This window comes from Sturnira hondurensis, unplaced genomic scaffold (assembly GCF_014824575.4).
Source record: "Sturnira hondurensis isolate 20B ecotype Veracruz unplaced genomic scaffold, ASM1482457v3 Scaffold0022910, whole genome shotgun sequence".
Taxonomy (NCBI): Eukaryota; Metazoa; Chordata; class Mammalia; order Chiroptera; family Phyllostomidae; genus Sturnira; species Sturnira hondurensis.
This window is the reverse complement of record NW_028095541.1, coordinates 15,438,297-15,455,089: the sequence shown is the minus strand read 5'-3', so window position 1 is coordinate 15,455,089 and position 16,793 is coordinate 15,438,297. Positions and strand designations below refer to the sequence as shown.

Sequence of the window (16,793 nt, the reverse complement as noted above, 5' to 3'; positions counted from 1 at the left end):
TTTCACTTCTGGGTATTTAAAGAAAATGAAGACACTAATTCAAAAAGGTATCTGCCCCCCTGTGTTCATTGCCACATTATTTACAAAAGCCAAGAGATGAAAACAACCTAAGTGGCCATTGATGGATGAGTGGATAACAAAACAATGTGGTAGATATATACAATGGAATATTACTCAGCCATAAACAGAGTAAAACCTTATCATTTGTGACAAGAGAGTATTATGCTAAGTGAAATAAGTCAGACAGAGAAAGGTGAATGCTGTATGATTTCATTTACATGTGGAGTTTAAAAAATAGAACGAGTGAACACACAAAACAAAATAAAACTGATTCAGAGAACATATTTGTTGTTGCCTGAGGTAAGCAAGGTTCAGGGGGATGAAATGGGTAAAGCAGGTCCAGAGGTACAAACTGCCAGTCATAAGATGAACGTGTCCTGGGGATGTGATGTGCAGCATGGTGACTATAGATAGCAATACTGCATTGCATATTTGAAAGCTGCTAAAGAGAGTAAATCTTGCAAGTTCTCATTGCAAGAAAAAGTAAATTTGTAACTTTGTATAGTGACAGATGGTAACTATATCAATTGAGATCTATATAAATGTTTAATTATTATATGGTTCACCTGTAACTAGTAAATGCTGTATGTCAACCATACCTAAAAAGCCCCCCAAACACCCTACATTTGGGCCAATCAATTTAAACATATCTTGGGAGACATTTGGCTTTTGATAATTCTCAAGATTGTTTATCAAGTGTATAGTGACATAGATAAATTCATCAGCATGTATATTTTAAACATGAGAAATGTCTTTTACTGGATCATTTAGGAGATCTTAATAGCTTGAGATGGTTGAAAGGACTTTGAGAGGTTTGGACCATCACTTCTATGACCATCCATCCACTTCCCTCTATACCCCCAAAGCACATTTTGGAGAAATCTTTCCATCTCATGTCAAAGTTTAGTATTATAGTAGTGCCAGATAAGACCGAGAATTGAGAAAATGTCCTCTGTATATCAAAACAATTCCAGTGCCACGTTAGGCCATCCCTTCTCTTTCACTCCAGTGCAGATTGGGAACCCTTGGACTTGATTTCCCAGAGTGGGGACCCAGCCCTTCGCCTCCTACACATAGGAGTTAAGCCCGACAGCTGGACCCTCTACCTTAGCACTAGATTTCTGAGTTCCTTATTCTGTCTTTAGACACCTAATGTCACTATCTTCTTCGCAATTTTCTGCTCTCTCCTTATCCTCTACATTGCTTTTTAAAGCTTGCCATTCCCAGAACTAGTGCTGGTTCTCTAGAAAGAGTATCGGTTCCTAGGTCAACGGGACAAAACAGTTTTGTTAGCCCCATGTTACGCGATTAACAAATACTGTACGTGTATTTTATCAAATGCCTATTATGTGCCATTGCGCAAGCACTGGTGACAAAGATGAAATGACACATTTCCTGCTGTCTTTCATGCAGTTGTCTCCAGAGCTGGATGTTCGTATCTCAGGATGGAGACACATGACTCACGAGGCGGACAAAAAGTATTACAACTTCCACTAATGGTTCGTAAGTCTAAAAATAAGAAACTAAGTCTTACTAGCATTTAACATATGGATGGCCATGGGAGCCCTCGCTTAGCCCACACGTTGGATGTCACGTGTCAGGTAGAGTATTTAAAAGAGCCAGAGCCTCTAATGTTGAAGGGTCGACAATACAATGCACATGTTACATATAATATGTTTTAGATTAGATTATGTTTTAGATTATGTTATGGATTTGGGATAGTATTACCCAGTTACCTAATTGTATTTTCTTTAACAGCTTTATTGAGATATAATTGATAGGCGATAAACTGCTTATATTTTAAGTATGTAATTTGATGAGTTTTAGTTTATGGCTGTGTCTGTGAAACCATCACCCAAATCGAGATAATTCAACACTAATAAAAATTCCTCCTGCCCCTTTCTGGCCCTCGCCTCCCACACCTTCCTCTTTTGTTCTCCCAGCCCCGCCCCCGAGTAACTGCTGATCTACATTCTGTCACTATACACCGCTGTTTACAGTTCCGAGAGTGTTATATAACTAGAATCACACAGTATGTTCCCTTTTTATCTGTTTTTTAAAAATTCAGCATAATTATTTTATTACCTATGGTTTTAACATGTATCAGTAATTTATTTTTTCATTGCTAACAGTATTCTATTAAATGGATATACCACAGTTTCTTATCTGGTCACCTATGGATGGACATCTGTAATGTTTCCAGTTTTGGCTCTTACCAGTAAAGTTGTTAGGAATATCCTGTGCCTCCCCTTTTCTCAAATACGTACTTTTTTATGTCCATGATAGGTCTCTTTTGAATACAACTCTAAGCATTTGTGCCGTCACTCAGTAGCTATGAAGTGTAAGTCATTTTCTCAGGCTGTTGATGAATATTCACCTGGCAGAACGGAAAGCCTTGGTAAAATAAAGGTAAGACAATATTACATCAGTGTCTTTTTCCAGTCAACCAACTCTGTCACTCAACATTAGATTAGATAAATCAGAATGAGCAGCTCTCATTGTAAAGCCCTATTGGTTGGTATTCAGTAATTTCTTGTTTTAAAAATGTTTATTAATTGGTTTGATTATTGCTTTTAAGATTATATATATATATATAACAAAAATCCAGATTATATGTATATATATATATATACATATATATATATACACATATATATATATATGTATATATATAACTGAACTAGGTTCAGTTCACCTATTTGTATTTATTATGTTTTAAGGTGCTTTCACCCTGGTTGAATTTCTTGACAAAATTATTATGCAATTTCTTCTAATAAAAATAGAAGTACTTTCAAAATTTCCTTATGAAGTGACATTTATGGAACACTTGGCAAGCAAAAACTAACTACATTTTTTATGTTTCACACTTAACCATCTTAATAAAAATAAAGTGTGCAAACACGTATTTCTATCTTTATAATCAAGATGTGTTATTATCTGGTGTTCTTCTGTATATTGTCTCACATTTTTCCTTGTGGCTAGGTAGTATTTGCAGTTTTTAAGGAGCTGTGTCAGCAGGCATGTTTTCAATGATGCATTGTGACCGCTGAATAATCAACTTTTTCACCAATCTGATTAGTAGAAAAATATGCAGGGAATGCACCTTTTCTGTGGCAGATTTCATCTTCAGTTTTCTGAAGATGGCCACAGCAGTGTGTATCTCGTTCCACCCGATCTCCTTATGGGGTGATGCTGCTGTTCTCCTGCTGAGTGGTGATCCCTCCCCTTGAACTCAGACAAACCTTTGTAACTGCCTTGACTAACAAAGTGGTGGGCGTGAGCCTGGCATATAACAGGCAATATGTCAACCTGCTTCTCTGTCTCTGCCTCTCTCTGCACTTGCTTTTGGAACCCAGCCACCATGTCGTGAGGAAGCCCAAACAAGGAGAGAACACACATGAAAATCCCAACTGACAGCCTCATCTTAGATTCCAGCTAACAGCTCATATCAACCACTAGACAACCATCTGCCTCCAGAGCAGATCCCTGCAGGACTTTCTGTGATCATGGAAATTTCATGCTTGTGCCGTCTAATGTGATAACTCACCACACATGAGTCTGAGGGAGTAAATTTCAAATTTTATTGAACTTTAGATAATTTAAATGTAAGAACTACATCTGGCTAATGGCTGTCACATTGGATAGTTTAGCTTCCCAGCCTTTGAGTCTTCCAGCTGAAGCAACAGCACGGAGCAGAAACAGACCATTCCCACTGTGCCCTCCCTGTATTCCCAGCTCTTGTAAACCAGGAGAGATAATAAATAAATACGATTGGTTTAGGTCACTCAGTTTTTAGGGTTAGCGTGACACAGCAATCCATAACAAATACACACTTTCTATAGTTTTTCCCATGCTTGTTTTAATGTTCTCTACAGCAAATAAAAATGCACAGATCTCTTCCATCTCTTAGAAGCCCTCTGGCAATGGTTATGTGTCTCTTCTTTTTACAGCCAGTTTTCAAACGAGTTGTCTACACTTACCATCTTTGCTCACAACTTCTTCATTAGTCAACACCCACTAGGCTCTGGAAACAAATGAGGTCACAGTGACATTAGTTCAAGCTTGTTTCTCCCACTTGGAAAATGCAGGACTTCAGTACCCCACCCTGCATTTATGCTCTTCCCTACTTACTTCTGAGCAAACCCCACTTTGGCACAAAAAATCATCCTCCTTCCGGTTGACAAATTACAAAACACAAAAACCAACCAAACAAACAAAATAAAACATCTCTTTTTCGAGTGGATTAGACAAAGATACCCCTTTTAGAAAAAGTCACTTTTTCTGGAGAGCTGATACAGTCCTCAGGCAGGGTTCATGGCTTCACAAGTAGAGCACGGGGAGGGTGTCAGCACCTTGGTGCTTCCCTGAGTCGGGTGTCCTTGTGCAGGATCAGCAGCACAGGCAGTACAACCATACACAGTAGCTGTGCTTCTGGGATGCTCAGAGACTTCTCACTAAGTCCATTAACTTTCCTCTCACAGGTGGTTCTAGTCTCCTTGTGGATGCCTCTGGCCCATGAAATCTTTGGAGGGTGGTATCTTGTGAAATATCCTGGATGTTGATACACTTTCCAGCCCAGAGTGCCCCCCAAACTGCAAAATCCTAGGGATCCTGGAGTGGAGCTGTTTTCTCATTGCTTCCTGCATCAGAGCTGTGCCATGATCTTCAATGGAACATGGAGAATGACCTCTCGGCCACACCGTGTGGCACAGGGGCTACCATGAAAACAGCTGTTCAGGTGGCATCCTTGTCTACTTCTTTTCATAGGGTTCAGCAGCAATAAGAGGATCGGGGTCAGGAAACAGTGCCTCCCCCTCCATGCACACCCTCTTTCCTTCCTGCACAACTCCTAGCATGAATGTGCAAACTTCCCTCTCACTGTCCCTTTTCCCTTCCTGAAATCAGCCTGCCTCCAGCCCTCAAACATCATCTGGGGAATCCCGAAGTAACTTTAGCAAAATAAGTAAAACCCCCAAATGCTATTTTTGTTCAAATTTACAAGACGTGTGGGTGGAGAATGTGCTTTAGGGCTTCAGTATCCTAGAACATACTGCCTCTATTACAAAAGTGAGGAAATATTTGCATGACACCCGTTCTCCAGAGGTGGGATAGGTTACCTTCTCTCTCTCTCGTGCTCTGAAGGGCTGTTTTCAGTCTCAGAAGGCCTGATACATGGCAAACATGCTATACCTGAAGACATCCAAAAGTTACACAGGTTACATCAGGATTTGACTACAGTAGACCCTTGAATATTGCCGGAGATAGGAGCAGCAACCGCCTTACAGTTGAAAATCCATGCATAACTTTTGACTCCCCTAAAACTTAACTATTAATAGCTTACTGTTGACCAAAAGCTTTAGTGATAACATAAGCAGCTGATGAACACATATTTTGTGTGTTATACAGTGAGGTCTGACCAAAAGGTATCCAGCCATGTATTATGAAAAACAGAGACAATTATTGAAGAAATACAAGATATAAGGAATATTGTACACAGGACAATGATGCCTCAGTCCCATTCAAAGTAGGCGCCTTGGGACCTCACAGTTCTCCCGTTACCATCAGCAGCCCCAGTGTATTATCCTGAATCTTATCAGACAGCCTGAAATCTCTTCCCTTTCAAAGATGATTTGAGTTTTGGTAAAAGCCAGAAGTTACAGGGTGCCACATCTGGGCTGTAGAAGGGCTGAATCACCTGAGTGATTTGATGCTTCACCAAAGAACTCTGCATAGAACGTGATGCATGAGTGGGTGCGTTGTTGTGATGAAGCTGCCAATCAATCACCAGTTGCCTATAGCTACATCCTTTTGAATCATCTGAGTAGTTTCCATGGAAGATTGTTCAAGTTTAATGCAAAATTGGTTGCAGATTTGTTGCTCTACTCACTCAGTCATTTTGAGTACAATAGCCACATAGTACATAAGCTCACTCAAGGGCATCTACCGCCCCTACTAACTAGTATAGTGAAGTCATCATTGTTCAGGCATGTGCATTCCAGTCCACTCTCCTTGGCTGTCAGGTTACAGTGATGTCATGCAAACTGTTCTAGTTGCATTAACAATGGTTGGAGTTTTTCTGGACAGACCTCTTATTTACTGTATTCTTATAATAAAGTAAGCTAGAGAAAATGTTATTAAGAAAAGCATAAGGTCCATCTGAGAATTTTTTCAAATTGTCACAAATCTCCAGAAAAGTTTTCCAATATACTTATTAAAAAATCTTTAGATGAGTGGACCTGAGCAGTTCTAACCTTATTGTTCAAGAGTCAACTGTATTTGCAGTTCACATTGGGGATAGCTACATGGTACAATATGTGATACAGTCCTGTCCAGAAAGGTCCAATTCACAATGAGGGACTTTGACGTGTTTGGAAGATTCATTCCAAAGTAGTACTGATTTTGTTGTGGTATGACTCTAGTAAAAGTATTATGAATTCTCATAACTAAATCCAAATTTTTCCAGTAAAACATACCACACAATCTTTTCCCCCCTACTTATCAGTTTTGGGACACAAACTTAATGAATTCAGGGGTTATTAATTAGGTAATGAGCTTTTATATTTTGGGTGTAGGTTGAATAAACTCAGTGGTATTAAATAGATTAAATTTTGCAAGAGAAAAGGAAATGCTCCTTTTCCTAAGATAATATTCTTGGGTATCACCTTCAAAATATCATCTGATAGAAAAGTATTGCAAGAATCTAAATTTCTTGTTTATTTAATGATTTTTTCTTTTTCAGCATCAATTAGTGCAAGTCCTCAAAATCTTGTATAGTTTTCTTTTTTAATTGAATAAATATAAAGCCCTCAAAAATGATACTGATGGTTACCAAAATTCAAAAATTTAAAGAAAATATTCAATAAATCATACTTTATGGGTAATTTTAAATTTAAAATTAAATGTGTCTGGATTATTTTAGGATATAAATGTGGCATATAAAATTATTATTATGTTTGGAGCATTAATTTTTATAGATCAAGAAATAGGCCAGTTAGAATTATCAGTTCATAATTTTGATCCTGGTTGTTCTATGCAACAAAGCTAGAAGGAATTCCTGTTGCTGGTTTCCCCCTGAGGATATCTGGGTGTGGTTTATTTTCTTCTCTGGCTGGAACAAAAATATGCAGGAAAATCTTCTTCGAGGACTAAAATTCCTTGTTCTCACAAACAAACTTAAGGAGGAGAAAAAAGCAGCAGATCAAGGCTAGCTTAACCATTTGCTTATACTGGTGCATATATTGGATTTTTTCCAGGTTGACAAAAATAAAGCCATGGGGAAGATATATGCAGTAGTATATTTAAGCTACCAGCTCACACACACTTTAATGGCTGAAAGTATATAAAAATATGAAGGCGGAAGAAAAACAGTAAGCAGTTATGAAACATAACATGGTTTCTTAGTCTTTATTAGTTTAAAGGAAGTTAGAACCTGATAATAATATGCCACATACAGTTCAGAACAAAACAAAGGCTGCTGAGTTATTTATTTTCCATTTGCTCCTTTTAGGAAGTGAGAAAAATAGCTCTATTGGCACTCAAGTTTATTTTCAATTAAAATCCCCATTAATTATAAAACATCTCATAAAACAGGGAAAAAGGAAAGAATATTAATCAGAAAAAACTTTCTTGAGTATGCTTTTTTTTTTCCATAGTGCCTTGGACTGTGTGATCAGTCTTATAAGGCCACTCAAAATAATAATTCAACTTTTGTGTTCCTGTTTAGGATAACACATAATAATGGTTTTCCTTCGGTGCAAATAAGAGGATAAATTTATTTGTACTTAGTTTTCAGCATGGAAAACACTTGCCCCTCCCCCAAATCCTGCCATTTGCTCACGTCCCACATGAGTAAAAGGATGCCACTTAGAAACAAGGGCTTTGCTGCCATTGTATTTTTCTTAATTAACATTCAGAGTATTAAGCACAGTTGAGTACATCCAAGCATCCATGACATACCGTTATCACATACCGGAAGCTCCAATCAAGAGCATTAAGCAAGGCCTCTTTCATAACATCATTAAAATTCATTGTATGCTGTGGTTCAGAAAGGCTTTGTCAAAGCAGATAATAATGGCCTGTCAGAAAAGTGCAAACAAAAATTTATATTAAATTGTCCTTTCTCTCCTTTTTCAGCACGGAAATTCAGTTGCATTTCCAGTGGGTGGGATCAGAGCTTAACTTAAACGTCTCCAGTTTCTTAAGACTGCAAAATAGTACTTGAGTATATTTAAAAAAATAAACAGTTCAGCGAGGAGTATTTGAGTAGCCAGGTGGGGGTAAAGTCTTTGAGCACAACGACTGTGTCAAAACAAAAGGTGTTGCAGGAGCGCACAGGGAGATAGAGCTCCTGAGTCACCGGTGGAATGTTTGATTTGGAACCAGTCAGATAAAAACATTGTTTCCCTTTTCTTAAGCACTTTTGATATCCTTTATGTTATAATCCCAGAAAAGAAAACTCTCTCACTAAAACATTTTTTTCTTTTCTGCTGAGTGAAAACACCTGGGGAGACAGACTGTATGTGGTGGCTTCCCGAATGTAGTTCTAAGTTTGATGTTATCTGAAGATTCAAGGATGAGAATTGACTTCTTTACACTCGATACTTCTCTTTGCCTTTCTCATTGATCACGCATATATGCTGAAACAATAAAGAATTTAATAATGCATCCATTTCTTAACAAAATATGAGGTGCAGAAAATGGTATGCAATAATAACAGACTATCACCTTGTAATTCATTACTGTTGCTTTAAATATATGTGTGTATTTACATGTGTATATGTGTGTGTGTGTGTGGAAAATCTAAAGATACCCGCTCAAATTCTTGATAAAAATTTCTTCATTGTTTCAGTTTTGAGCCTTTTTCTGAATTTTGCTCCCTAGGTCTGTAAGAACCAGAAATTCCGAGGGAACGGTATGCTTAGCTGTGACAGAGATCGAAGTCTACCAGTAAAATTACAATCGCTAGGATGAATGGAGAAATAGCCATAATAAAAATAATATTGACTCTTATTTGACCCTATTTGGGTATCAAAAATGTGTCATGTATATTTTGATTGTAAGCAACAGAAACGGAGTCAGGCTAGCACAGCAAAACAGGGGATTTGTTGGTGAAATACTGGGGTAGGTCACAGAAGCAAAGACAGGGCTGAGCAATGAAGGAGCTGGAAGGCAGAAACAGGGGTAGCCCCAGACCTCAGCCCATCGCTTACCCCTTGGTCTCTGTAATTTTGGTTTAAGTTTCTAACTTTTAGGAGAGAGAAACAAATTGGTCCATTTTGGACAAGATGTCTACTTCTAGATCGTTCAGGAATGGACAGGGTCACACAGCTGGGGGGTCCACATGTATATATGTTGGTTAGCACATCATGCTGACATGCCAAGGTTGTGGGTTTGATCTGTGGTCTGGGCACATGCAAGAAGCAAGCAGTGAATGCATAAATAAGTGGAACGACAAATCGATGTCTCTCTCTCCTCCCCACCCCAAACTGGGAAGGGCTATGAGCCAGCTGTGTGTCACTCTAACTGAACTTGCTGGATTTCAAGCACTGACACAAAACTGTTTGTAAACACTGACTGTTACTGTGGGTGGGTGAAGACAGTCAATGGCTTGGATAAACTCAATATCAATCATTCTGTTTTTATCTTTCTTATTTCTTTAGTACAAAATAGAGATAACCAAAAAGAAAAAACAAAAAAGTACAAAAAATAAATAAATTAGAGATAATCATAATTGCTTCTATCACACTAATTCTTAACTTGCAGGGTAGTGGAGGGGTGAATTGAGTTTACATATACAAAGTACCCAGAATATTCCTGACATAGAAGCTACTCAATAAGTGGTAGCCATCATTACTCCTAGTTCAATAGTTTGTTAAATGATGGGTCTGTCAAGTTCTTGTGAATGGGGTGGAGGTAGGGAGTTACATGCAAGACTTACATTGAGATCTCTGAAGTATTCATTGTAATCTAAGGCATAACCCACCACAAATAAATTTGGAATCTCAAATCCAGCATCTGAGCAAAGAGAATGAGAAAAAAAGAAATAAAATTTAGATAATATAAGTATAAAGCCACCATATGTTCTTGGTGACACTTCAATGTTAACAACTTTTCATTTAGGCAGAAGCAATGAGAAAAGTGATGAGCAATGCATAGGATGAACCCAGCGGGAACCTGGACCGGAGTGAGTACTCAGGGGGACAAGGCAAACAGCATACAATGAAGAAGGACTAGCCCTGGCTGGTGTAGCTCAGTGGATTGAGCGCAAGCGGTTCGAATCCCAGTCAGAGCACATGCCCGGGTTGCAGGCCAGTTCCCAGCGGGGGACACATGAGAGGCATCTGTACATTGATATTTTTCTCCCTCTCTCCTTCCCTTTCCCTCTAAAGGTAAATAAATAAAATCTCAAAAAAAAGGACTATACTCCTGGTATCCTGAGCTGAGAAAGGGCACAGGCAGCCCAGTGGAGAGTTAGAAGTATGCCTGAGTTAGTCATGTACCCCTGTTGTTCCAAAGGTAGAATGACAAAGGAAACACAAAATGCTGCCTTCCTTCTAACAGCACAAAGTGCAGTTCACACAGAAGGTACGATGATACTGCACTACACGCATAGGTGTGCAGGCTGTTGCAACTGAGAGGGTATCTTCTCACTGTATTTAGTGTCCTTGACGGGATAAAGGGCTTGGAAACAAACTTGGAAGGCAATACGAAAGGAAATGGAGTGGTTGAGCTTGAGGAAGAGAATGTGTGGTGTACACAGTGCAGGTGACAGTAATTAGCTATTTACCTCTCTGAAGGAGAGAAGGAGAAGAAATGGATTTAAATGCAGTAGAAGGTACTTCAGTTAATAAAAAGAAAAAAATATGGACAGGAAGATGATTTTTATTGAAAACAATCCTTAAGACAAAGACCAGAGCTCTCCTTTTTGAAGGTCTTGAAATAGAATAAATGTATTTATGGTAGAATAATTTTTCAAACTCCTTTCAGTTATTTGGAATCTATGTTTGTTTACCACAGTACTACAGATGAAGATGTACTTGCTTACTCTTATGAAATGGTACTTCAGTGCAGCCAGTGGAGAGTTACAGTGGCACAGCCCAGAGAAAGTTACCTCCACATTACTGCCCACCACCACTCTGATCCCTGTGACCAAAGATGCTTTCACAGGCAGAAACCAACTGGTTCATGCTCACTGGACATGCTAGCAGGGAGAAGCTTATTTTCTGGGGGACGGCATCATGTGTCAGTGTTAGGAAGCCCACTTGATTCTCCAAACTGTAGGTTCTTGAAAAAAAAAATAATCAGAGGAGAAGAAAAGATGTCATTGAGCATAGAGGAAAGAGTCAATTAGGAGAAAGGAACAAAAAGTACAAAGCCTAAGAAATCTCTGAAGAAAGAAGAAACAGAGATTCTGAGCTAAGTAAAAGAATACCAGTAGACCCCAAGAAACCCTGGTTGTAACAATAAGAATGACTTCAGAGTGAGCTACGCAAATCCTAGAATAGGTGTGGCAACTCAGACCTGGAGGAGAGGGCTGGGAGAGCCAAACCTGCAGAGCTGTCTCAGCCCCACAGGAGGACTTGGAGGAGAAGGACAGGAACCAGAGTGACCTATCTCCAGCTGATAAATGGGTGCAATTCCCACTCTTCTGTTTGCAATCGCAGATGTGCAAGCATAAGAGCAGTGACTGAAACCAGACTGCCTGGTTCAATACTGACTCAAAACCTAAAGCTATATGACCCTGGCAAGCTATCTAACTTGGTTATGTTCAAGTTCCTTGTCTGCAAACTGGGCATGACAACAGCACCTACTTTAAATAGGTGTAGCACCTATTTTAAATAAGAGCTACATCTCTGTGTAGCTCTTAGAACAGTGTTGGGGCACATCATAACCTCTTACTATTATTTACGGTTATTTGCTGTCATTACTTTATTAATGTTGTTGGTATAAGTGACACAAGAAAATTTTAATTAACTGGATGTCTGAAGTGAATGTCTTTGAGTTTCAGTTAAAACCTTTTCTATACAGTGTCTTACATTATTTCCTTAGATTTCTGTTTACTAATCTTGTCTAACTTTAACTACATCCAGATTATATTTTCCGAGCCAGTAACTGGATAAAAACACACTATTGTGTCTATCTGCCCCAAACTGACATTGTCTAGATTTAATACATCCTGCATAGGAATGAAACTTGTTCTGTAGAAGCGAGTCACTGGCTAAACATCACTGGCACATTACCCTTCCATAGAGCATGTTTTTCTTGCTATAATGTTTGTTCAGCTTGCTAATCAGAACTGCAGCCAAATTATCTGAGAAGCTTTAGAGCAAATGTAAGTTATAAAAATCAAGCAGAACTCTGCCTATGTAAGTGAAAAAAAAATCACCTCCAGTGTTAGAATAATAAATAATCAAGTTGCTAGTTCATCCTTCTGCCCTAGATGAGAAGTCTTCCAGAACACATGCCTGAAGGCAAGTGTAAAGATAGTATCTATAGATATTTGCTCTGCTAATCCCGTTATTGTTTTGTTTCTGTGAAGTTATATTTTATTTTTATATGTTTAATTGAATTATAGTTGACATACAATATTATATTAGTTTCAGGCATACAACACAGTGGTTTGATGTTTTCATACACTACTAAATGAATAAAATAAGTCTAGTTACTATCTGTCATTATACAAAGTTATTACAATATTGACTATCTTTGCTATGCTGTGCATTTAATTCTTTGTGTTATTGAACTTTTGTTTAGAGGTGGTGGGGGGATTTCCCCTTCTGTGTGCTAAATCTCAGGCTCACTGAAGGTCAGCATTGTTCATTGTTTGGTGACAGTTCCTGGATATGGTACAAGAATACCTCTAAACCTTTGTAACTACCTCTCCGCGTGTGATTGCTGGGGACAGTGGTGAAGGCAGGGATCCCTGCGTTGGAGTCAGTCTAGAGTGGTCAAGTCTCCCTCCACCACCTGAAACCTAGTATTTGAGTTCGTTGGAGTTAAGGTACTATGGAAAACCTACAGATCAAACTATTCATGCACACGACTGAGTGCCTGTGAAAGATGCAAATTGGAAAAGTTAAGCCCCTCTTGTAAAGAGTTCTAGCTTCACTAGCAAGGCTGAGGAGACCAGGGGGAAGTCATGGGTCTATCAAACCTATTCAGCTTCCACTTCACACAGAATGTCATTGAATAGGAATTTCTTAAACACAAACCACCACCACCAATCAACCCCTTAACAAACAAAAACCAAAAACACTTACAGTCAGGTCTAAAGCCATCACTTCTAGGTGTTCTCTTTACCAGCAAACTACCATAAAAAAAGAGTTTTAGTGATCCAAATAAAATCTCTGAGTTGCAAAATTGAATTAAACATCATTAAAATATATATTTAAAATGTGTATTTTTCTTCTTGGGCATATGGGGTATCATCAGAGGCCCCCTACCTCATGCTTCTGCTACTGCATACACCTCAGTGATTTTGCACAAAAGCAAGGAAGGGGGCACTGGTACCAAGTCCCAGCCAGCTGCTCCGGGAAACAGCTAGAAGCACACATAGAGGAGCTCAGCCATAGCAAAGCACATCCACTTCCCTTTCCTCTTTCAGACCAGCAGTCAAATGGGCTATGTGTATAGTGTGGCCAAACCATAACACCCCAGAGCAAAAGGTCACTGGTGGAACAGACTGTACTCTCTGAAAACAGCATCCTGTGTTAGCATCCCTCTTGGACTGGTTTGGAAAGACAGAAACAATGATGATGTGTATCCTACTTACCTGGCCACCTTAACCATGTTGGGTTTGTATTTCTCTATGCTGCTGAGTAGCGCTTTCATGGTCCTCCCCGTTCCAACAACATCCTTTGCAAAGAGAACAGACAAATTCAACCAAATACATTTGGGCGGCATAATAGATTTTTCATTCAGACAGATAATTATATTCCTTATTAATAATGCATCATGATTAGAATTGCAATCAACTTGGAGTCAAAGTAGGAGACAGAATTAGTTCTATTTTTTAGACAGGTGCTTCCTTCTGGAAGCTGGGTTTAGGAAAATATATTGGTGAGTATTTCCTCGAGTCCTTGAGCTGGGTTGAAGGGCTAAATTCAGCCTTTGGAGAGCATGTGGGGCTCCTTATTGAGTACATTTGGACTCGCTCACACGCCTTCAAGGACTACATTTGGCCCTGAGGTTATGTAACAATACAGGACGCATAAATTTTCATGGACATGGGATGTACATCTGAATACACTGAATGGATAAACACCTCCCCCTTGCCCTCCCCACTCAATTGGGGATTCTATGGCTGGGAAGTGAGATGTGTCTGGACAGCAGCTGGTGACAGCCCTTGAATTCTGAGGGTGCGAGCCTGCAGTGAGCTGAGGCTCATCTCTGCTGATGAGCTGCTACACAATTAGAGTAGAATGGGCAGCAGAAATTTATTGTCCTCAGGACAGAAATCAGCTGTCAGGAGTTGATTATCAAAACAAGAGGTCTGAATTTAGCCAGAGTTGGGCAATTCATTTGGTTAGAGGGTCTACTTCATGGATTATGTCTGAGCCAGAACTGCAGATACATATGGCACACAGGCAATTGTGTAACAAAGGCGTGAAAACAGCTCCCCTGAATTTGTGCCAGCTGATAAGGCAGGTGTGCTCTGGAAGGAAACATAGACATTTGCTGTGTGAGTCCACTGATGCCACCGGGCCTGTTTTTTCTTTCTCTTTCTCTCTCCCTCCCTCCATCCCTTCCTTTCTTCTCACTTTCTCTCCCCTTCCTTCCCTTCTCCCTCTCTTCTTTCCTTTTAAAATAGAACCAATTAAGTCAATTCATAGCTTTCCTTTGGACTGCTATTTTTAAATTTATTATGATTTGGATGCTGAAGAATTGCTTAAAGTCGTTAGGAAGAACATTGAGTTAAGGGTGAAGTGAGTTCTAACCTTGGCTTAACTATTAAATAAATTTGGTTTGGTGAGTTAGTTTTCTCTTCTATAAAAATGTCTGATTCACAAATAACCAATAATAACCAACTTGGACATGTGTGAAATTAAATATTAAAAAGCTTTTTTGTTAAGTTATTTCAAGTCAGTGATTCTAGCTGGCTCCCGATCAATAAATTTGAAGAGCCATGTGCACAGAAAAAATTCAGTAAATCCTTGGCCTATTAGATAAAAAGTTCTTTATTTTAAGTCACTGTTCATCCTCTTGACTTCCACATATGGATTTAAAAAGTTTACCTCAATAATGGCTTACCTCAACAATGAGGACATTCTGAAAAACAAAACAAAACAAAAAACACCAGTTATTTAGAATCAAATGCAAATCTGGCTCACAAGTTAAACATACATTTTGCTTACAATTGGAATTTTGCAGTTTGCTTATTTGGTCCCCCCGCCATCCATCTAACACAAATAAATACTTAGCAGTAATCTATGTGTTCCAGATCCATTTTAACAGACTCTGAAATTACTTGGTGCTTCAATATTTATTAATATCTATATTCAGGTTAAGAGCAGGCTTATCTTTGACCCGTTTGCCTGTCTGAAGAGCTATCCATACTCATTCCACCTTCATAATTCTGGCAAGTGTTCCACCCAGCATTCTCTGGAGTACAAAGCTTACTTTGCATTTTCCAGGAAAACAAAGCCAACGTGAACTGCATTGCTAATGGAGAGAGTGTTCGGTAGAGGTGTTATGTATTCAGATGGGACAGCCCTATTCCTGCAGGGCCACCAACATCAGTGGGGATTCTGTGCTTTCAAATTCTCAACACTGAAGAAGGGGGTCGGGATACATAGGTGCTTAGTTTATATTTTCAGAGACATAGTTAGATTCCTTACTCTGTGCTCTTAAGATATTCATTGCCTTCTCTCCTAAGAACACTGGTTATGCTTCATTTAAATTTCTTGTTTGATACCTGTCTTCCTCACTAGAGTACAAAGTCCACAAGGGTGGGAGTCATGTTTGTCTTGCTTATTACTGTATTCTCGGTCTTGGGTATAAATATTTGTATATAGGTACTAAGTAATTATTTGTTGAATTAAGGAATAATAACTAATTACACTTATTAATGAGTTAAAATCAACCAAATAAATGGATTAGTAGTTACATGTCAATACTGTCTCACCAAATTAAAATATGACTGTGTCAATATGCCATTCCAATTAACTTAATGGTGTGGATATTCCCTCAATGTAATAGTTTCTTTCTCTAGATGATTTTTCATTTACCCCATTGATTCATAAAATAGTTTAAAAAATGGGATCAAACCTTACACCTTAAGAATCTTACTTATAGCTAATGCAAAAGAGATTTAAGTGAGTAAAATGTTAATCAACCAATAAAAACTGTTAAATTTGTACCATATTACTTTATGTGTCGAAAGCATTTTGAGGTGAAATTCTTTCTGGAAATGTTTTTCTCCGAGGTATATGGTATTGTGTTCATTAAATCTGTTTTTAAAACTCTTAATTTTATCATTAAAGTGTAAGATAATTTTGTCAATGTTTAAAGCAGGACATGTTCTGAGCACGCTCTCTGCCCTGAAAATCACACTGACATAGGAGTCCCCTTGGCATTCTAAGCACATTGTCTTTGTCTTAACCACCAACCCATAACAGTTAGTTAAGATACACAGTTTTAGTTTAATCTAGACTTACCAACTGTGTCTATTAAGCAACCAGAATACTTGAAGAATACTTGGCTAATTTAATTTCCTAGACCACACTCTCTTTTTG

At 38.6% G+C, this 16,793-nt stretch overlaps 1 protein-coding gene across 3 annotated transcripts in view; it reads right to left on the bottom strand.

Annotated features, from left to right (window-relative positions):
* Positions 1 to 8,492: 8,492 nt before the first annotated feature.
* Positions 8,493 to 16,793, bottom strand: part of PRTFDC1 (phosphoribosyl transferase domain containing 1) — an 87,823-nt gene continuing 79,522 nt past the window's right edge. For 2 of the 3 annotated variants that reach the window (XM_037037107.1, XM_037037105.1), the window contains 5 exons: positions 15,310 to 15,327; positions 13,832 to 13,914; positions 13,320 to 13,366; positions 9,998 to 10,074; positions 8,493 to 8,696 (listed from right to left, as the gene is read on the bottom strand). In XM_037037107.1, coding sequence (XP_036893002.1) covers positions 8,649 to 8,696; positions 9,998 to 10,074; positions 13,320 to 13,366; positions 13,832 to 13,914; positions 15,310 to 15,327 — 273 coding nt within the window. In that variant the 3' untranslated portion in view covers positions 8,493 to 8,648. Of the gene's footprint in view, positions 8,697 to 9,984; positions 10,075 to 13,319; positions 13,367 to 13,831; positions 13,915 to 15,309; positions 15,328 to 16,793 lie in introns of all 3 variants that reach the window. The other variant, XM_037037106.1, reaches the window with a different exon arrangement.